This window comes from Tenrec ecaudatus, chromosome 2, assembly GCF_050624435.1.
Source record: "Tenrec ecaudatus isolate mTenEca1 chromosome 2, mTenEca1.hap1, whole genome shotgun sequence".
NCBI lineage: Eukaryota > Metazoa > Chordata > Mammalia > Afrosoricida > Tenrecidae > Tenrec > Tenrec ecaudatus.
The window spans coordinates 181887234-181908870 of NC_134531.1; the positions used below are offsets into that span (position 1 = coordinate 181887234).

Below are 21637 nucleotides of genomic sequence, written 5' to 3' on the forward strand. Positions count from 1 at the left end.
TAAGGCTGTCAATCATCCTCATCTTGGTTCAGAGGATCGGCCGACGGGTGTTCCACCTGCCAGCCTTGCGGCAGCAGCTCCATCCATGGGTAGGTACCTCACTACCAGGGCTCCTGAAAGGGGGGACTCACAGGGGCTAAAGCAGGAAGCAAGAAACCATCTTCCTTTGACTCTTCCTCCTATCATGCCTTTTCCTGAGCTCCGAAGGAGGCCCGAGTCTCTGCTGTCAGGGGCTGGCCAAAGGGTGTTTCAAGGATAGAAAAATCTCCGGCTTCCTTAGACGGTCGATGGCTTCTTTATTCCGATCCTTTTGTTTTAAAACAGTTTTTATTAGTCTTTTTATTTCCCTTAAAACTTTTAAACAGCTTGTTTATAAAAACGCAACCAATACAACAACACAAACCAAAAACTCGGTAAAAATAACTCACTATATGGTACATGTACTCAGACGGGTGTGATATATTTATATAATAGAAGATGAAAATAGTCACTTTCCATAATAAAAATAAGTTCTATTTTTTTGTTTATTTTACAATATACTTAATATTCTCTTCTTTCTCTGTCTTCCTCTGAATCTCCGGGGTTGGGGGTTCCACGTGGCCGCCCCGCCCTGGCGAGCTGGAGTCCCAGAGGGGCGGGGCTTAGGAGCATGGGCGGCAGCCGCACTCCAAGTGTCTCTCCACCTCCTCCACGAACGAGGAGCCGTCGGAGCACTGGAAGACGTACTTCCGCCGCTTGCTGCGGGTGGGCTGGCAGCACTGGGGCCCGCAGCCGCCGCGGCACTCCATGATGGGCACCTTGGAGGCGGTGGCGCAGGACGCGTAGCCCTTCTGGCGGTGGATCACCTCGCGGACCATCTCCCCCAGGCACGGGTTCTCTGCAGAGGGCACAAGAGGGAGGGTCAGGGCTCTGGCCACGCGGAGGGCTCTGACGGGGCACAGGGCAGTTCCACCTGCGTGACGCGCCTCATCTGAGCCGGACTCTCTGAGAGAGCTCTGACCAGGGCAGGCGTGTCCCCTCCCTGAAAGAACTTTCAGTCCCAATGCAGGGCTTGTAAACGCAGGTTTGGCTTGCCTTATGCAAGCTTACAACAATGAAATTAAGTGGAACATTCAAAACCAGGAGATTTCCTCCACAGGGAAAGTGGGACCAGACTTCAACCCAGTGTCGCAAGGTGTGAATGCATTATCCCGGCGTGGAGGACGGAACCGGTGGAGAGGTCTGGGAGGCAGGCCCCAGCACCATAAATTAAGTGGATTCCTGCCCCTCCCCCGAAAAGAACTTGTTCCAAAGGACGACATTGACCCTGCAGCTATGGGAGATGGTCATATTTGACCAGAGCACACGGGAGCAGATGAAGGGGCAGGAGGAGAGAGTGGAGCACAGCCTGGCCCACCAGGCCGTGATGATGATGTTCCTGAGTAGAGCAGCCAGTCCACAGAGAGAACAACATGGCTGGCCCTACTATGAGACATGATGCCCCTCAGTGACTAAGGGCGATACAGGGGACAGCACCGGAGACACAGTGTGGGAATTGCACCTGACCTGATCCCACCACACCGAGGCAATGCACTGGGGGAGTGCAGCGGAACAGCAAGGGAATGGAGTGGCAAGGTCCCCAGGGAATGCTGAAAGTGGACTTTGGGGCCAGGGCGTGGTGCCCCAACAGACTGGTCTGGAAAACGCTCCTAAGGGCCAGCAAAGATCCCTGAACTAACTACAAGCTTTTCTCTTGTGAACTGTTTTGTTCTGTTCTTTTTCAGTGGTTTGTTTTGGTTGTTTTGTTGTCCGGTTATATACTGTTGCTTTGTGTTCCTCTGTCTAGTTTTCGTGCATGTTAGTGACTCCACAGGTCTGTCTGAATAGGACAGGCTGGATGAACTATCGGGAGGAAAAACAACGGGACCGACAGTTCCGGGGGGACTTGGGGTGGGGGGTAGGGGGGGTAAGGAAGTGGTGTTAACAAACCCAGGGACAAGGGAAAAACATGGGACCCCAAAGGGTAGAGAAGGGGGAGTGGCAGGCCTGGTGGGAAATGATCAAGGGTAAGGTTGATTAGAGAAGAGGTATACTCTAGCCCAGGTGGCAATGAAGCATGGTAGTAGGGCAGGAGGAAGGTCAAGGGAGATGGAGGAAAGAGCTAGGAGTCAAAGGGCATTCATGGAGGTCTAGACAAAGATATGTACATGCAAATATATATAGGAGGTTGGGGAAATAGATCTTTGTGTCTATATTTATAGATCAAGTATTAAGGTGGCGGAAGGACCTTGGGCCTCTACTCAAACACTCCCTCTATGCATGAATACCTTCTTTTATTAAATTGGAACTCTATGATGCTCACTCTCCCGACACAACAGCTGGAGCCTACATGGGTGAACAAGTAAATGTGGTGAAGAAAGCTGATGGTGCCCGGCTATCAAAAGAGATAGTGACTGGGGTCTTAAAGGCTTGAAGATAAACAAGCGGCCATCTAGCTCAGAAGCAACAAAGTCCACATGGAAGAACACACCAGCCTGTGTGATCGAGTGGTCCCAAAGGGATCAGTTACCAGGCATCAAAGAACAAAAAATCATATCATTGACTGCACACCTCCATGATAGGATCGCTGAAGACAAATGGGTGCATAAGCAAATGTGGTGAAGAAAGCTGATGGTGCCCGGCTATCAAAAGAGATAGTGTCTGGGGTCTTAAAGGCTTGAAGGTGAACAAGCGGCCATCTCGCTCAGAAACAAATAAGCCCACATGGAAGAAGCACACCGGCCAGTGCGATCACGAGGTGCCCAAGGGACCAGATATAAGGCATCATGCAAAAAAAAAAATATATAAGTGTGTGTATGTATGTGTATTTATGTGTATATGTATATATGTATGTGTATATATATATTATATTAAATGAAGGGGGAAGTGCAGAGTGGAGACCCAAGGCCCAAGTGTCAGCCAATGGAGATCCCCTCATAGAGGGGCTTAGGAGAGGAGATGGGTTAATTAGGGTGTGAGGTAGTATCGATGAAGAACACAGCTTTCCCCCAGATCCTGGATGCTTCCTCCCCCCAACTACCATGATCCGAATTCTACCTTGCAGGGCTGGATAGGACAGAGGCTGTACACTGGTACATAGGAGGGTTGGAGATACAGGGAATCCAGGGTGGATGATACCTCCAGGACCAAGGGAGTGAGGGACGATGCTGGGAGAGTGGAGGGTGAGTGGGTTGGAAAGGGGAAACTGATTACAAGGAGCCACATGTGACCTCTTCCCTGGGAGAGGGACAGCAGAGAAGGGGGGAAGGGAGACCCCGAATAGGGCAAGATATGACAAAATAACGAGGTATAAATTACCAAGGGCATATGTGGGAGGGGGGAAAAGGGAGGGAGGGGGGGAAAAAAAGGAGGACCTGATGCAAGGGGCTTAGGTGAAGAGCAAATGCCTTGAGAGTGATTGGGACAGGGAGTGTATGGGTGTGCTTTGTACAATTGATGTATGTATATGTATGGATTGTGGTAAGAGTTGTTGGAGTCCCTAATAAAATGTAAAAGAAAAAAAAAAAAAGAAAATGATTAGGGCAAAATATGTACAGATGTGCTTTATACAATTGATGTATGTCTATGTATGGATTGTGATAAGTGTTGTATGAGCCCCTAATAAAATGTTTAAAAAAAAAAAAAAAAAAAAAAAAAAACCAGGAGATTTCATGTAAAGTTTTCGATTGCTGACTTCTCAGAAAACCAGAGCTCTGGCAAAGCTAGTCCACTAGCTCCACATGGCAATGACGGGCTGACGCCGGGGGCTTCATGCAGAGCGGGGTCCTCTCTCCCATTCTCCATCAGGTCCATGGTGAAGTAGAGTGACGGCCCCTGTGTGTTTCTGAGACGGTAACTCTTTACAAGGAGCAGAAAGCCCCGTCTTTTCCCCAAAGAACCTTCTAGCTTGTCCTAATCCCCACTGCTCCCAGGAGCCTCTTTGGTTGAGAGCCTGGACACTAATGATAGCGTCATTGAATGAACGTATGTAATGAGGAACTGAGGTAGATAGACGTTCCCCAGAAAGGAGCCTGTCTGTGCCAGGGCACACTGCTAAGGAACTCCGTCTAACCCAGGCCAGGGATGTGCTTAATGGCACACGTTCACACGACACCGAGTGTGGGATGAGCTTTTTTTCTCTGTCTGTGGGGTTCATTAGACTGTTCACAAAAGGTCAGTGGTTCAAAACCACCAGCCGGTCCCAGAGAGAAAGACTGTAAAGAGGTGTGGTCTTGAAACCTCACAGGGGCAGTGCTAGCCTGTGCTTTAGGGTCGCTTTACATCACCATCGACTCGACGGCAGTGTGTATTTTGGTTTGGGGAAGGATGGACAGGGGTCTCCTGTGGCTGCCTGAGTGTCCAGGTCCCTGCCTCATTGCTCCTTCCTCCCCTCTCTGCTGTCCTCACTGCCTGAGACAACACCTGGTGCACGCATGGCACTGGAGAGTCTCAGCCCCCCAGCCTCAGAGAAGTCACTCGTCATCTCCAAGCCTCCGTTTCATTGTCTGGGAAATGGCGACACATTGACCTGTCCTTCCTACAACGTCAAGGCTGTTCCAGGCAGGAGGGGGAATGGAGAATGGTTAAGGGCTTTAGGCATGGAAGAGCTTTAGGCGTGTTAATATAATGTCTGGTGAATCTTGTTAAGTTTACTATATAGTCTTCTACACTATGGATTCTTAAAATGATCTGAAAGGGACGGATCAGAATGTGTGTGTGTGTGTGTGTGTGTGTGTGTGCGTGCACGCGGGTTCTGAGGAATGAGATCGCAGCGTGTGATGGTGGTGACACACAGCAGATGTGGGCTGGGTGGGAGGCAATGAGGCCCGTGTATGCTGTCCTGGTGAAATGATCTCATTGAGAAGTTAACAACAATGATCCACTGGGGTTAAGAAAATCATTTAATCTAGAGATAAACTCAATTCTCAGGCGACAGGGTTGGCTTGCCTGGGACTCTGGAGTCAGGGAGGAAGACTCCCCAGTTTCCACACAAGACAACAAACCCCAAGGTGAGCTAGAGCACGTTGAATTTGGAGGGCGTTCCCCTCAGAATGCACACAGTCACTGAGGGGAGCCATATCCTGTTTCTAAGGATTCGTGGGGCCAGGACGATGCAGCAGTTTCCAGAACGCTCAGTGCAATGGAGCCATGGCAGCTCCTGCCAAGGACACGTTCTGATGGAAAGGACCTGTGCCCGGGAATCTGCATTTCTCACTGGGCCCCTCCAAGTGCTCGGTGTTGGTTAGGTTTGAAGGCATGGGACCCATGGACCAATAGGAACAACGAAGGCACAAACCAGCCACTCAAAGGGCCCCCGTTCCCTCCTCACAGAGGCCACGGCTAGCCATTCCCTCCACTGGCTTGCTTCATCTTTAAATTAGTTTGACCTTTGGTTTATATGTCATCTCCTGCTCCCTTCTAACTGTTAAGAATCTTCACTTGTGCTCTTTTACTCCTATATGGAATCACTTAGTCCTCACAAGAAACCCCTGCCGTCTAAACCAAAGTCACACTCACTGCCAGGGAGTTGATGCTGAGCCCAGAGACAGGGTAGAGCTGCTCTCTGGGGGTTTCCCAGACTAAGGGAGCAGAAAGTCTCATCTTTCTCCCTCCGAGGGGCTGGTTGTTTTGAACTGCTGGCCTTGGGGTTAGCAGCCCAAGGCATAACCCCCTATGCCACCAGGGGTCCTAACCTATGCAGTGGGTGATGTGAATTACCGGTATGTGCATTTCACGAGGAAGGCAACAGAGGCCCAAAGAGATGAACTACGCTGTGCCAGGTCACACAGGTGGGCTCTATGGACAGAGCCCAGTCTCCACTAACATGGAAACAATGCTGCCTCCAGCCTTCAACATCCTAATCTGACTATCTGTGTGTTTTAACACAGACCCGGGCCCCAGTGCAGTTCTGCTACTAGACTCCTGGCACTGATGCGGGCGGCAGGTGCTTCGCGGCTCATTTAATGCTCACATGAACCATAGAAGAGGAAGAGCCACCAGCTCCTATGATGGGGCATGTGATTCTGGGCTCCTGGCGCCCCTGCCCTCTTGCCCAGTGGCAACAGTGGACCGGGCACCCAGCATGAGTGTGGAAGTAGCTCCCTCTAAGAGGCTGGCTTCCCGCTTGCTCTGTGAGGGGGCTCTCGAGCTCGTGGGGAAACGGTTAACTCCGGAGAAGCCAGCTGCCCTGTGTGAGCACCCTGAGTGTCCACATAGACACTCACACAAGGATCAACCCAGACCTCCCACAGACAGCCAGCACCTTGTGGGTGGGCCAGCTTGCTCAGGTAAGCCTCCACATGACTGTGGCCGCGTGTGGACCCAAGTCTCAAGAGAGGCGCTCCCTAGAGCCACCCGGCTGAGCTGTTTCTGAATTTCCAGGCTCCGGGAACCGCCAGGGACATGCTAAGCTAGGTTCCTGATTAAGGCAGGTCTTGCTTTGACTCTCATTTTCAAAACGAGGGAGGGAAGAGGGTTAGGAAGACGGAGGGACTCAGCCCAGGGCAGGAAGCACACAGGCAGCGTGTCTCTGGAGCCCACGGCTGACTCACCTTGTTCGCAGTGCTCGCCGCTGAAGCCGGGCTGGCACAGGCAGGAGGGCTCCCCTCGCTCTGATACGTGGCACTGCCCGTGCAGACACTTGAAGGCGGAGCAGGCACCGGTGGAGCCATTCTTGGGGTCGCAGAGAGCCCCTCCATAGCCCTCAGCACAGTTGCACACATAGGAGGTGCCGGCTGCCACACATTTTCCGTGGCTGCAGCTGTGGACAGAGGAACAGGTGGGCGGGTGAGAGCGGCAATCAGAGCAAGTCAGGGCTCTGGCTACACAACCAGGGACCAGGCTTGGCCAGGCTGTGGGGCCAGTCTTCCCCTCCCCAGGGTCTGCCCTCTGCTGGCCCAGTGCTCAAGTGCCCCTGTGTTCTGAAATCTTCCACTCCAGGGTCCGATTTGCCGCTGGCTCTTCACGCTCACTACTGCTCACGGCCAGCTGTGACCCTGCCGACAGAGTGCTGACCCCAAGCACGTCAATGACTCTAGCACATGACACGATAGTAACAGGACATCTACTGTTGCTGTCACTGGAAACCAGCTGGCACAGGGGGTGAAGTGTTGGGCTGTGAACCAAAAGGTTGGCAGTTTGAGCTCTGCAGAAGGAAGGAGAGGCAGTCTGCTTCTGTAATGATTTCCAGCTTGGGATGCCTCTCTGTTCTGCAGAGTTGCTAGAACCTGGCCCCGGGGAAGTTTGGTTTCGGCTCTCCACTCCTGTGCTTGAAACTAGTAGCACCCACGGCCAGCGCAGTGATCGCAGCCACTGTCAGGAGCTGCTCCCGGCTGTGTGCCAAGAGTGAAGTCGGGCCCTTCACACCCACTGGCCGCTCTTGATCGACACAGAAACCCCTCTGCGCTGGCATTCCAAAGCCTAGATTCAGAACCACGAGGCACCATTGTCCCCACGGGGATGCCACTCCAAGCCAGGACTCCTATTAATTATAGGATCAAGACAGCATGTGTGCATGCACACTGACATACACGCACACTCAAGAGCTACACGGGAAACTCGAACCCTTTGTCACTGCTCCTTATTCCTGATTCTAAATGCCTTTCACTAATCTGGCCAGCCAGATTGCCAGTCTGGGCCCTGGTGTGATTTCTGTGCTGATTCAGAGGACTTTGCCCCGAATCAGAGAATCAGTCAACCACAATTTGTTGAGTAAATGAACGTGGTGAAATCACTGACTTGGGTCTGTCATGGCCTCTGGCCCACCTTCCCAAGCTGCGTGCCCAGAGGGCTGCAGGAGCCCACAGGAGGCGCTCAATCCATACAAAGTCCTAAAGGTATTGCGAGGTGACTAGAGAAAGGCCCTCTCACAGCGATGCCTCCGAGAAGGGCCTGCGGATGGGGTGCAGGAGACGAGCCTCTCTGCCCTCGAAGCAGCCACACACTGAACACACTCAGATCCTGGAGAGATGAATTGTCATGCCCCTGGCTCCCATTTGTGCTATTTCTCAGGGAGGGCCAGGGAGCCGAGGCGAACGCCCCGGGGCTCCGGGACACTGACCTGTGGCCGAGGCAGGGGTCCCAGGCCTCCTGGTCGCAGAGCGGGCCAGCCCATCCTGGGTGGCACTCACACACGATGCTGTCCTTCTCCACGGCGCGGCACAGGCCATGTTTGCACACGGAGCAGGACTTGCAGCCCGGCGACACCCCCAGGGACTGCGGGGGGAGAGCCTTGAAGTCCTGCAGCTCGTTGTTGATGCGCACCTCGTGGATGCAGCCATGGAAGCCGCCCAGGGGCCGGTCCCCGCCTTGGCGCAGGGCAGAGAGGCCGGTGGAGGTGGGGATACCTGTGGATGGGCGGGGGCACAGATGGTGGCCTGAAGACCCTCCCCCCGGCACCCCTGCTCATTTCCAGGAAGAGCTCTTTCTGGCACCCACAGTTCAGCCCCACGTCTACTCAGCACATGTGCTCCTTGTCCCACACCTGACCCTTGGAAACAAGGAACTGTCACTATTTCAACTATGACTGCGAGAATCCAAATCCCAGGCTTCTCCAGGTCAAGGAGGCGATCTTATCACCCACAGTCACATGGCTTCATGGGATGGCAGGCCACTCCCTAGTTCCCCTCACCTGCCCCCCCTCCACTATTCTCATTTAGGAGCCCAGGTGGCGCCGTCAGGTGTTGGCTGCTGTGAGGCCAACAGAGACTGCAGAGACTGACAGCTGGGAAACCTGTTTCGGATCGCTATGGGTTGGAATCTGCTCCGCGGCAGTGGTGAGCTCTGTTCAGTGCCTTAAGAGGCATTTCATGAAGGCCTGAGTATCCCTTCAACTGACCCTCATCTAGAGCCCCTGCCTCCCAGTGGGTGGGAGTCGAAGGGGCTGGCCTGGCATGGACCCCGTGGAGCAGTGAGGGGACGGGGGCAAGAGCTCTCTGTTCCCAGGCTGCTCTGGACCTAGGGCATCCCTGGACCCCTGCTCCCGGACTGTGTGCTAAGTATATGGATTCCAGGAATTCACCGGGGGATTCTCGGGAGTCTCTGTGTCGAATAAGCTGTGGTTTCAGGCCCAGGCCCTGCCAGACAGGTGGCTGCTTAGCCACATGTACTTTCCATGTCCTTCATCTCAAACCTGTTCTGCTATGTTCATGAGCCTACAGGGAACAGGGAAGTGACCTGGATCTGTCCCTATCTCCTGCCTTTAGGGTCCCCCTCCCCCTCCCCACCCCCAGGCCTGATGTCTCAGAAGCGGTTGCCTTCATTTCTAAGCATCTGCACATGTTGGCTCTGGCTGGAGGACACTTGTCCCCGTGCCTGGCTAATGCATAGACACCTACCGGGAATCAGCTTGGGTGCCACATCCTCTAGGAAGCCTTCTGATTGTCTTTGGCAAGGGGTACACAGAAGAGAGGAGGGGAAACCCTGCCAGTGAGCCTGTGAGTGTGTGCCCCTGCTTGGAGGGCAGGTGGGGGTGGGGTAGGACTTTACCTCCAAGGTAGAGGGGACTGCTGGTGCCCATCGCTGGCTGCTTCTGGAGCTTCCCCAGACTCTTGGGGGCGCCTTTATCCACCACGAGGTTCAGGGTTTGGTTCAGCATCACCAGCTCCACACTATGGAACTGCCCGTCATTCACGGTCTCCACGCTGGGCAGGAGAGAAGGGAGAGAGGCCGGGTGTTCACGGAGGGTCTCCCACAGCCCTGCACTCTGCTGCAAACTCAACTTGCAGTTTTAAAAACCTTGAACGTGTCCTTTGGAAACCGCTTCACACTTGTGGAAGCTGCAAAGGTAAGCTTAATCCAGAGGACATCTATTGCCCGGGGCCCTCTCTGGCTCCCCGTTGCCATTTTCTTTGCTCCTTTGCTTTATATAAACGGATGCCTGGTTGGATGTGTAACCTAAACTTCTTCCCTGCTTGCGGTAGCCTAACTCAGGTCGTTGGCCTTGTGCCTCACTCCTGCCTCTGTGGAACTTTGGTCACTTCCTGGAATGCTCCAAGGCAGACTCAAGGTCTGGATGATCCAGCCTGCAGGGCAGAGAGGACAGCCCTGCGCGGAGGCCCAGAAAGACAACAGGGAGCTTGCTTGTGCTTCATGAAAGTGTTTCATCTGATTGTTTTAGTAGACGCTTACATCTTGTGATTGTCCTGGAAAAGGCCACAAGTCTCCCAAATGGGCACTCCAGTATAAAACTGTATCATCTGTGGCTGTCCTTGGCACAGGCAGGACAGCATCCAGACAGCCCCATTGCTGTCACCTCCCTGCTGGTGCCACCTGCCAGCAAACCTCTTGTCTCTCTAACCTGGTGGTAGTGAATTGGCTGTGCTGCCCCCAGGCAGGGACTCTCAGGAGTGGTAGCAGATGGATGATGCATGACCAAAGGCACATATTCACACGTACATGTATGTATATACTATGGATTCCACTGGGCTCTGCCCCCGTAGTACATGTTGGGATACTGCCTGTGTGGATGTCATCCTGCCTAGAGATAGGGCTTTATTGCTACACGAATGAGGACTTAGCCAGCACAGACATAGCGTCAGAGTATACCTGGGATGGACATGGAACCCGGCTGGGGCTCTGGATGCTGGACGAGCATTCCTTGGGCCCATGGAGAGGGTCCCCTAGGGCTGGTGCCCCGAATTGCAATGTATAGCATCCTAAGCTGCGAGGAAATGCACTTTGGTTCTTTAGACCACCCACTCATCATATTTCTCTTACAGCAGCACCAGACAACTAAGACCGTGTGCATGTACATCTGGGAGACTTCAACAAGCCCATGGACACACACTATTATCTTTTAATTCCATTTCCCACCACCTTTTAGAAGTCCCCCACCTCCCCCTACTGAAACCCTTCCAAAGTCAAGTCTATTTCGAGTCATGGCAAAATAGAATTGTGTCAAAATATAATTGTGTTCCAAGAGGCTTGTGGTGACTTTTTCACAAGTAGGTCACCAGGCCTTTCTTCAGAGGCAATTGTAGGTGAACCCAAGCCAAGGCCTTCTGGTCAGCAGTGAGCATGTTAACTATTTCTGTTACCTAGGAATGTCACCCCCCCCCCATGCACACTCAAATACACACACAAACATCTATACAAACACAAGCACTTTTTGGAACCATTTAAAGGCAAGCTACATATCGCAGGGTCCTTCAGCCCTTACGATAGGGGCATTCTCTGAGATAAGCACAGGGCTGTTACAATACTGGCAAACTTAACATTGATTTTATGCTTTTGCCTGAAATGCCAGCCATCGTCTAACTGGTCACTGGCATGGGCTGTGAGCAAGACCGCGGGCATTCTGATCCAGTCAGCCCTACTTCAGCATGATCAGTTCTGTTCTCCATTCATTATTGTATGTTTCCGCGGTTTCCCAGGGTTCAACGAGGCTGGAATGTTAAGTACTATTTGAACCTTGCTTGGAGGCTAGTAGCCCCTCCATCTTTCTAAATCATTGCATAAGATTGACCATGCACGTCCACTGGAATGGAGGTATCAAGCTAATGAGTTATAACAAATTATTTTTATATTATATGTTAAGATAATATATCATTTATATATTTTATATTATAATTATTAAATAAAATTAATATTTATGCACTCACTGTATTTCATGGCTTTTGCTGACCTGTCATGTACCTTAAGAATGATAGCCTGTCACCAGGGGTGTGAGGGGCGATACTGGGAGGGTATAGGGAGGGTGGGTTGGAAAGAGGGAACCGATTACAAGGATCTACATGTGACCTCCTCCCTGGGGGTCAGACAAAAGAAAAGTGGGTGAAGGGAGATGCCCGATAGGGCAAGATATGACAAAATAATAATTTATAAATTATCAAGGGCTCATGAGGGAGGGGGAAGTGGGGAGGAAAGGGGAAAAAGAGGACTTGATGCAAAGGGCTTAAGTGGAGAGCAAATGCTTTGAAAATGATGAGGGAAATGAATGTACAGATGTGCTTTATACAATTGATGTATGTATGGATTGTGATAAGAGTTGTATGAGTCCCTAATAAAATGTTTAAAAAAAAAAAAAAAGAATGATAGCCTGTTGACATGCCTCACTGGGCTGAGACGGAACAGTTGTGAGGATGGCACCGGGCCAGGCAGTGTTTCATTCTGTTGCACACGAGTCACTGTGAGTTGGAGCTGAGCCCCCGGACCTAACAACCACCACCATCATCCTTGGCAGATGAGGCATTGGGAGTACGAGAGTTAAGTACTCAGATGGTACCCGGAAGGTAATGGTTCAAACCTATCCCGTGGGAGAAAGATCTGATGACTGACTTCCATGAAGATTACTTAGAAATCCCTATGGGATTGCTATGAACCAGAGTTGACTCGGTGGCACGTCACCACAGCAACCTTTGGAGAGGCAAGCAGGGGGCAGCGATGGAGGTGACAGAGGACTTTGTGGCTCGGTGAGGAGTGGCTGACTTATCTGTCCTGGTGTGGAAGGGGACTGTGGCAGCTCTTTCTGCCCTAGAACTCCCTCCAGCCACTCTCTATTGGCTTCAGCAGACAGGCGGCACCGATTACTGATGCAGGCAGGGGCAGCTTCAGTGAGCAGCACAGGCCAGGGGAATGCTTGGGAGAAGGGCTAAGCTGGGGTGTCAGGGTGTCTAGTCCAGCTCTTGTTGCTGCATGGGGCTGCGGCCAATCACAGAACCCATCAGGATGTCAGTTTTGCCATCTGTGAAAGGGGAGGAAAAGGTCCCCAGAATTCTCATGGTGACCAAATAAGGGGGTATGTGGCAGTGCTTGCACAATCCAAATTACAGGTGAAACACGAGCACCTATTATTGGCATTATCAATAAGAGCAGCAACTAGAACCTACCATTACCTACAAAGTGACCCTGTTCTTGTGCAGATCTCTGAGAGAAAGGAATCGCAGAAGGGAACACAAATGAGCTTAGGACTCTTCTAAATCCGTCAGGAACTCTTTCTTTCTTTTTTTTTGTGTCAGTTAATATTTCATTTTAATAACACTGGTTCTGTTTGAATAGTTAGCGATGCAGAGAAAAACTCTCCAGGGACTGTTTACACACAGTGTGAACACATGCTCCAGATATGCAGGGGAGGAGGGGGAGTCAGGAACTCTTTCTTCTCACAGGCATCCACCCATCCATCTGCTCATTTACCAATTATCCTCCTACCCACTCATCTACCCAGCCAATCATCTACTCACCCACCCTTCTACTTATCTACCTATTCATCCATCCATCCATCCATCCATCCATCCATCCATCCATCCATCCATCCATCCATCTCTCCACTCATTCATTTCTCCTTCTATCCACTCATCAACTCAACCAATTATCTATTTACCTACCCACCCTTCTACTTATCTACCCATGCCTCTATGTACCTACCTACCCATCTTTCTATCTATCCATCCATCCACTCACCCACCTCTCTTTCTACCTAATCATGTACTCATCTAACCATTTTCTTACTCATCCACCCACCTACTTACCTTCCAATCCATCCATCATGCATCCATCCTTCAACTCACTCATCTCTCCTTCCTACTCACTTACCAAGCCAAATAATTTACTCACCCGCCTACCCTTCTATTTACCCATCCACTCATCATCTATCTGTGCACACATCATCCATCCATCCATCCATCCATCCATCCATCCATCCATCCATCCATCCATCGAGTGTCTGCGTGGGTAACACATCCTAGAGGTCAGGGACTATCAGGACACACAAGGAACTTCACTTACAAAGTACATGGTCCACACTCTGTCCTTCCCGCTATATGAAATCAAGTGAGAAACAGGACAGTGTGGGGCAGGGTTAAATGGTGGCTAAGAAGGTCCACTGGGGGCTCTGGTTTTGTACTGGGGAACCCAGATGCTGGGCAAACCTCAAGCGTTTCTATTCAAAAGCCATCAGCTTTTCCAATCAGTGAGTGAGGGTCAGGCAGCCACAGATCGTGCAGAGGGAAGAGTGGGAGGGGTGTGGGGTCCAGGGTATGAGACCACAGGCCTCTGACTTCCAGCCCTCACACACAGTTTTATAAACACACATGCCAAAAAATGCAGCTATGCCCCCAAACCATCCTGTAAACTGATGCTGTTCTGAATGCTAATGAGCTCCCCATTGCTGGAGGTGTGTAAACAGATGCTGGGTGGCCACCTGTCAGAGAGGAATGCTGGAGAGAGAAACCAGTTCAGGGTGGTCTTGGCACTCCCTTCCAATGTGAAGACTCAGGGAATGTGGGAGGACACACACACACACACACACACACACACATGGATACACACACATACACATGGATACACACATACACGGATACACACACATACACATGGATACACACACACACACGGATACACACACATGGCAAGACCACCATGGACCTCTTTCTGGCTGCTGGCTCTAAGCCTGCCCCCACCTTTCCTCCTTGGCTCCTGGTGCATCGCCCTCCTGAGGGCACCCGGCTGGAGACAGCGGTTTGGCTGAAGCTCTAGGAGCTCAGGCCTAAGGCAGAGGATTGGGTGACTCTGGCCCCAGCCCTGACTGTTGGACTCTGAGGTGCTTCCGTTGCCTGGCTCCACTCAGGACTTCGCCTGACACCCACCTGGAAAATGCTGAGTGCGGGCCACTAGGTGGCAGTGGAGACCCATGGGAACAGTGAGGACCTCGGATTTCAGGGGCACTCAGAGCTGTGGCTAAGAGCCTTGGAGTGTCTTAGGCACCAACTGAAAGGTGGGCGGCCCCACCCCACCAGTTGTACCGTAGGAGAGATGCGGCAGTCCACTTCTGTAAAGGGTGCACCCTTTGGCCCCCTATGGAGCAGTGCTACTCTGTCTGTGGGGTCACTCTGAGTTGGGCTTGGTGTTTGGGGCTATAGTCTGAGGCTCTGGCCCCACTGCAGCTGGGCTCCCTCCCACACTGTCTCTTGGCCCAGCATGCCTGGGTGCATGCCAGCCATGTTGGGTGGGAGACTGACCCGGGCTTGAACATCAACTTGGCTACTGCCTAGCTGAGGGCTTCTGAGGGAGGGGCCCTGGATGAGCACGAAGCTCCTCTCCCCCGCCCACAGCAGTGGTGCGGACCAGGGAGACCACAGCTGCAGCCGAGCAGAAGGGGCTCCGTGGGCAGCACTACAGGCCACACGGAGATCCCCCACTGTGTCTAAAAGCACACACTTCACAAATGAACATGTCTCATCTGAACAGCCTGGCCGAATCTACGGGAGCTGAGGTCCGCTGCTCTGTGGGAGCCCAGTCCACTTCCTTCATGTCTGTCACCCCATAGGTACCTTGCTTTGTAGCCAGGGAGGGTGGCCCTTTTCTGAATCTTGGAACCAAGGAATAGTGGAATTTGTCCCTACTTGGGGGTCCTCTGTGAGCTTTCCAGTGTCTGTGTGCTGGGGCCAGGACTAAGAAGCTGGAAGCACGCTCCTCACCCCCTGAGACTTCCTCAGGGTGCTGGGTACAGTGGCTCCAGGTCTGTGACTCCCTCTCAGGGTCCCTGGTGGTCATCTCACTCTGGGGACTGGTCATTTGGGGCCTCTCAGGGGCAGCAGGCTATCAATGCTCCTGATGACTTGGGGTTCGGTCCGGGAGGCTGGTGGTGGTGGCCGCAGTGACTCAGCATGAGCTCTCCTGACTTGGTGGGGATGGCCTCCTGGCCCCCCTCTGAGAAGCCCAGCCTCTTCCAGCAGCTGTTTCCACGATCCTGCTGGGGTTTCCTCAGCCCACGGAGATGCTGCTAGGCCTGCAAGCTTCCCTCAAACATAGCCTCCTCCCTGAGGGAACTGGTCCTCCAAGCACAAGTACCTGTCCCTTCTCAGTGTCTCCACAGCATCCTGATGATGTGTCTGGGGAGCAGTTGTCTTATTCTACCTGTAGAACCCTGGCTGCTGTACACATCTGCTGGCACTCCTGGGTGGTTCTGTGAACTCCAGGTTTTTGATACCTAGTCCAAGGCCTGACCCTTTCTTGCTCCATGGAAGTTGGGGATGGGGATAGGAGAGGGAGGGTGAGAGAGAACCAGAGAGAGGGAGAAAGAAGAGCAAGCATGAGCAATATGTACTGCCTTCAGGCAAGGTGCTTGGGAGCCAAGTCAATTATCTGAGGTTTCTGGGAAACTTCAGGAGTCCTGGTGGCATTGGGACCTGCTAACTTCAATGTTGGCCATTCCAATTTGCTCCCGTAAATATTTCCAGCTTTGGGAATCCTATGAGAACGACGGCATTCGATGGCAGTGTTCCTTTTAGAACTCTGAAGCTGACGGAACTCAAGGCCTGTCCTCAGGTCACCCTTAACCTGGTTTCCCCACAGATGGAGAGAAAGAGCTGGGTGCCGGGGGCCTCCCCAGGCCCACTTGCTCCGCCTCCTCTGACACCCTGGAGGAGGCGTTCAGGTGAGGGGAACCCCTTCTTTTGTTTCTCATTTCCCAGGCCCAGATGCCTCTGTGTGAGTAGGCATGTATTCAATTGCATTCTTAGTGCCCCTGCCCCCCTGCGGGGCGGGGGGGGGGGGGCGCAAGGGATGAACAGGCTTGGCTGTTACCTGAAAGGTTGTTGGTTCTAATCTACCCTGAAAGGCTTGGCGGAATGAATCCTAGAACCCCAGCCATTGAAACCCCTACCCCTAGCCATCGTGAGGGGGAGTTGCCCCCACAGCTGCTCACTTGTGTTCCCTCTTCTGTGTGGGCCACCCGTTATGTGTGTCCGCCCCCTCATTGTTCATGTCTCTGCCCGCGGAGCGGGAGAAGTCTAACACCTTGAACTCGCGAATCTGAGATGAAGAAGGAGCCGAATTTAAAAAGTGAGCAGATTGAAAGGGCATGGCAAATAAGGTCTTCAGCCCAGGCCCACGGGCAAACCGAGAGTTGGACAGATCGCGCGCGGGGTGGGCTGGGTGCTGCAAGCCTGGAGCTGCGGAAAGCCGTCCTTGGGAGCGGCTTGAAGGAAAGAGTCTCCCCGCTCCCTTCATGTTCCGGAGTTTCTTCCGCTCGAGTTCCACGCTCATCTCCCCCTGTTTTCTTTCTTAAACTAATAAAAGATTACGATGACATTTGGAAAAGGGCATCTCATTAAGCAGCCGAGTCCCCATTGGCGCACCCCGTGCCGTGCGACGTAGCCAGCTGGCCATTTATCTTATGGTAATGAGGTGTCATCTCCCGCGCGCGCGCGCGCGGCTGTCTTCCTCTCCTGCCTCTTCTTTCTGCACGGCCCGCCCCCCAGGCCAGGAGCGCGAGTCAGCGGGTGGGGCAGGGGCAGGGCCGCCCTGGTGGTCCTGACCTGTACACGGTGGTGGGCGGGGAGTTCAGGCTGTCGTAGACCAGCCGCACGTGGCCCTGGTACAGCTCCAGCGCCAGGGGGTCATTGTCGCCCTTGTAGAGAAGGATGCCATTGTCCTTGTCAGTGGCCACCTGGAGAGAGAGACCGGTCATGCAGGTTGGGGCCCCACATGGGATTAATCTCCTCCCTCACCCTCCTCAGAGCCTTCTTCTGGGTGGCAATTCCAGAATCCATCATTTTTTAAAATTTTAAATAAATCACTTTATTGCGGGGATCTAACAGCTCTTATCACAACCCACACATCAGTTGTATCAAGCACATTTGTACATCTGTTGCCATCATTCTTTTTAAAACTTTTCCTTTCTACTTGAGCCCATGGTATCAGTTCCTCATTTCCCCCTCTCTCCTCCACCCTCCCACCCTCGTGAACCCTTGATCATTGATCAATTTTTTTTATTTTCATATTTTACACCATCCGTTGTCTCCCTTCACCCACATGTCTGTTGTTTGTCCCCCTTCCTGAACCCATCTTGATGTGAATTCCACCCCCTATTTCCGCCTCCATCTCACCTGCTTCCAGAGGACAGGGCTGATACTTTTACTCAGCACAATGCTGGTTGGGCAAGCGATACATATTGATCCAGCAGCAATCAGTGTCGCTATGTGTTCCCCCCCCCCCCCACCCCCCATCTCCTCACGGCTCACTCAGGCATCGGTGCACTGACCAGGCAGCTCTGAGGGCCGCCGTGCGTGGGACCCGGCTGTCAATGGCGCCTGTGAACTTGAATCGGGGCAGTGTGCCCATCCCACCATTCACACAGCAGAAGCTCTTATTGAGCATCTCCCGTGGGCTCTGCACTGAGCATGGACTTCAGGGCGCCTGGAGGGACGGCAGAGGCACGCAGAGAAAGAGCACAGCCTGGAGTTGGGAGATGAAGCACAATGCTTGCGTCGAGATGAGCTTGGAGAGGGACTACGTTAATTGTGCTCCGAGCAGCCGATGACTGCACCTGGGCTGCTTCCCTGCTTTGACTGTATTCCCGACTCATAGTGACCCTAGAGTCAGTGCTTCTTGGATGGCTGTCATCAGGAGGTGGGTAATCTGACTGAGTGGGAGACTAAGCACCCAGCTGCTAACCACTAGGTCTAACCACCAGCCACTCCATGGGAGAAAGATGAGGTCATCTACTCCCGTAAAGATTAAAATCTTAGTAACCCTATGGGGCAGTTCTACTCTGTCCCGTAGGGTCACCACGACTCAGAATTAATTCAATGGCAGTGGCTTTAGGCTTCAGGTATGTGTAGGATTCCTTGTAGACCAGAAGACTCACTGGTATCAAGTAGATTCTGACTCACAATGACCCTATAGGGCAGACCAGAACTGCCCCTATTGGTTTCTGAGACTGTAACTCTTTATGGGGACAGACAGCCTTACTTTTCTCCCATAGATTGGCTGGTGGGATCCCACTGCAAACTCTGGTTCACACCACGAAGGGTATTCATGATGCTACCAGGATGCCCAGTGAGAGTCCTTAGGTGGCACAAATAATGTGCTTGATTTGTTAATGTGATTGGTTGGTGGTTCAAATCTTCCCAGAGGCACATAGAAAGAAAGGCCTGGCCTCTCTCTCTTTTTAAATGAGCCAATAAAAATCCTACAGAGTTCTACTCTGACAGGCAGGGTGTCACCATGAATCAGAATCGAGAGGAATTGGTTTGGTGCATGTGTGCTGGGAGGGGAGTGAATGGAGACCTGGCTAGACCTTTCAGAAGGAACCACCTTTTCTGTCTCTGCAGGCTAAATCTTGGTGTACATGCCACTTTCTCTAGAGGCCTGCCCTGCTTTGCCCCGTGCCTCCCAGCCTCTTCATCCTTAGGGGACTTCCACCGGCCCCTGGTCATTTCCTTCTCTGCGCAGAGTTAACCAGCCGCATGCAGAGTGGTGTGTCTCCTGGCTCTCTCCACCCCTCAGCTATAGGCTCATCAAGCTCGGGGCCTTCCTATCTGTCATGATCACCATGATGCCTTTAGCTCATTCATTATCAGTTGAATGAATGAGACATATTTGGTTTCGATCCCCAGCAGACCTCACACAGCAGACATTGGCAGAGGGACGCAGCAAGGGGCTGAGGCTCTGGTGGCTCAGCTGTGTGCAGCACGAGGCTGACAAGCTGGGAGATGGCAGGGCGTGTTCCCAGCCTGGGTACAGTGGTGGGTTGAGGGCTGCCCCGAGGCCTGGCCTCAAGATAGTGCGTTTGATGGTGGAGAGAAGAAGGGGCCCAGCCTATACAGGGAAAAGTCTGCAAGCCCCTCTGTTCTTCCTGCCTTCAGGCTCCTCACAGGTGCGTGTTTCACCTTGATGTCCTGCTTGGTGGCACGGAAGGAAGGACCACTGAACTGAGTGAGGGTCAAACCCCGGAGTGCCGGTCTAGCCTCCCTCCTTGCCAAGGGCCTTCCTTCTGGGGGCCTCAGTGATGAGTCAGTGCTTATTGTGGACCAAGGACTGGGCCAGATGGTTCTACAGCACTGCCCAGGCTGAGAAGCACTGGTTTAGGAGGCTGCTGCCCAGAGAACACTCCTTTGCCTGACCCGATGCATCTCCTCGCTCCCCACACATGGCCTGCAGCTAGCCTGGAGGGGTGGGATGTAGAGCAGTTTTGCTAATTAGACAGCTGGATTTGGGGGCATCGGTCTGCTAATTGCAAGGTCAGTGGTTCAAATCCCCTCATTGCCATGGTAGAAAGAGGAGGCTGTCCGCTCCAGTAAAGATTGCTAGTTTCAGAAGCCCTGAGCAGCCATGCTACTCTGGCCTATATGGGGACTACGGAGTCATCTAAAAGACAATGGGTTTGGTTGCTGATATTTAATGATGTGATTTGACAGTTGTACAATGTTGCAGGCGTCTCCATGATGTGATGAGCTGATTGGTTGTCATGGGACTAGGGTGGGATACAGCTCTCTTCCTCACTCAGGTCACAGAGCTGATCAGATGTAAGGGGAGCTTCCCAGGGGTGTACCCTACACCACAGTTTATCTTCTATGAGACAAGGGAGAGAGCAATGAGCAGAGAAGGAGGGAGCCAACTAATACCTTCGGACCCAGGGTTTCTCTGCTGAGAACCTCCTAGACCCAGGGGAAGATCAGTGGCCAGGACCTTCCCCCAGAGCTGACACAGAGAGGAAGCCTGGACTTGGAGCTGATCCTGGAATCCACACATCTAGCCTCCTAAACTGTGAGAGAACAGACACTGTTTTGTTACAATGACCCGCTTTTGGTATTCCTGTGATTCCAGCACTAGACAGCTAAGACAACCTTGACGATGCTTTCAGGGATGGCAGAGGATGCTGTGGTCTGGGGCATGCCGCCTATTCTCCTGGCAGTCAGAGCAAGGGGCAGGGCTGGGTGGAGGGCTGGGAGCGTACCTGCAGGGAGATGTTAGCTTGGGGCCGGACCTTGGCGGAGGCCAGTTCCACGTAGGAGTCCTTGCCCACAAAGTTGACGGTGATGAGCTTCTCGCAGCGGGGCCCCGCGAAGCCCGGCGGGCAGCGGCAGGTGGGTTCCTGCTGCACCACGATGCACTGCGCCCCATTCTGGCACTCGTACTGGTCACAGGGGCTGGTCTGCAGCAGGACCATGGGTGGTGGGTGCTCACAGAAGAGTCCGCTGGGAGGAGGTAGAGGAGGCAGTGGGAGAGAGGAGGGGGAGCAGACAACTATGGTTATGCCAGCCTCAAACCCCCTGTCAAAGTGTGGATGAGGCCAGACCAAAAGACCCATTGCTAGCCCTACCTCTCACAGAAGCAAGTCCTTGTCCTTTTCTTGGCCCCCATTGCACCTGAGTGGTGTACTTGGCCGCTAACTGAAAGGTTGATGGCTTGCGGCTCGACACCCCCTTGCCCCTCCTCCCAGAGGTACTGTTAGGGAGCTAGCTGAGGGATAGGGGTGGGGGTGGGGGGTGGTCCCTACCATGCCTGCAAAAGCCCCCATAGAGGAGGATGGAAAGACACCAGGCAACCATTAGACAACTATGGGAAGACCCCAAACTGGGCATGTACAGATATACCGCCCCTGGCCACACCCACCTTAGGGACATCACCCAGGTTGGCCTAACTCAGCCAATCGGGTCAAACAATACCATCAAACACACCTCCCCAGCCAGAGGCTTGACATATCCTGGCTGTGGGAAAGCCTTGATCTCCATACCCTGCTCCTGGTCAGTGGCAGGTGGAGGGTGAGGGTCTCCCTCCCCTGTGTGGGTGCACATGCACCTGCTCAGGCCCTACTTGGGGTCCACAGCCTCTTGGCCCACATGCGCTTAGCCTCTAGGGTTCTTGGGTTTCTGACCTCCTAAGTTCCACACGTGTG

The 21637-nt window shown here is 52.9% G+C and overlaps 1 protein-coding gene across 1 annotated transcript in view; it reads right to left on the bottom strand.

The window, feature by feature from the left end:
* Nucleotides 1-444: 444 nt before the first annotated feature.
* Nucleotides 445-21637, bottom strand: part of SLIT3 (slit guidance ligand 3) — a 705033-nt gene continuing 683840 nt past the window's right edge. Inside the window, exons 31-36 of the mRNA XM_075541934.1 lie at nt 20696-20936; nt 17274-17404; nt 9505-9659; nt 8078-8363; nt 6570-6778; nt 445-877 (exon numbers count right to left, since the gene is read on the bottom strand). Coding sequence (XP_075398049.1) covers nt 642-877; nt 6570-6778; nt 8078-8363; nt 9505-9659; nt 17274-17404; nt 20696-20936 — 1258 coding nt within the window. The 3' untranslated portion in view covers nt 445-641. The remainder of the gene's footprint in view (nt 878-6569; nt 6779-8077; nt 8364-9504; nt 9660-17273; nt 17405-20695; nt 20937-21637) is intronic.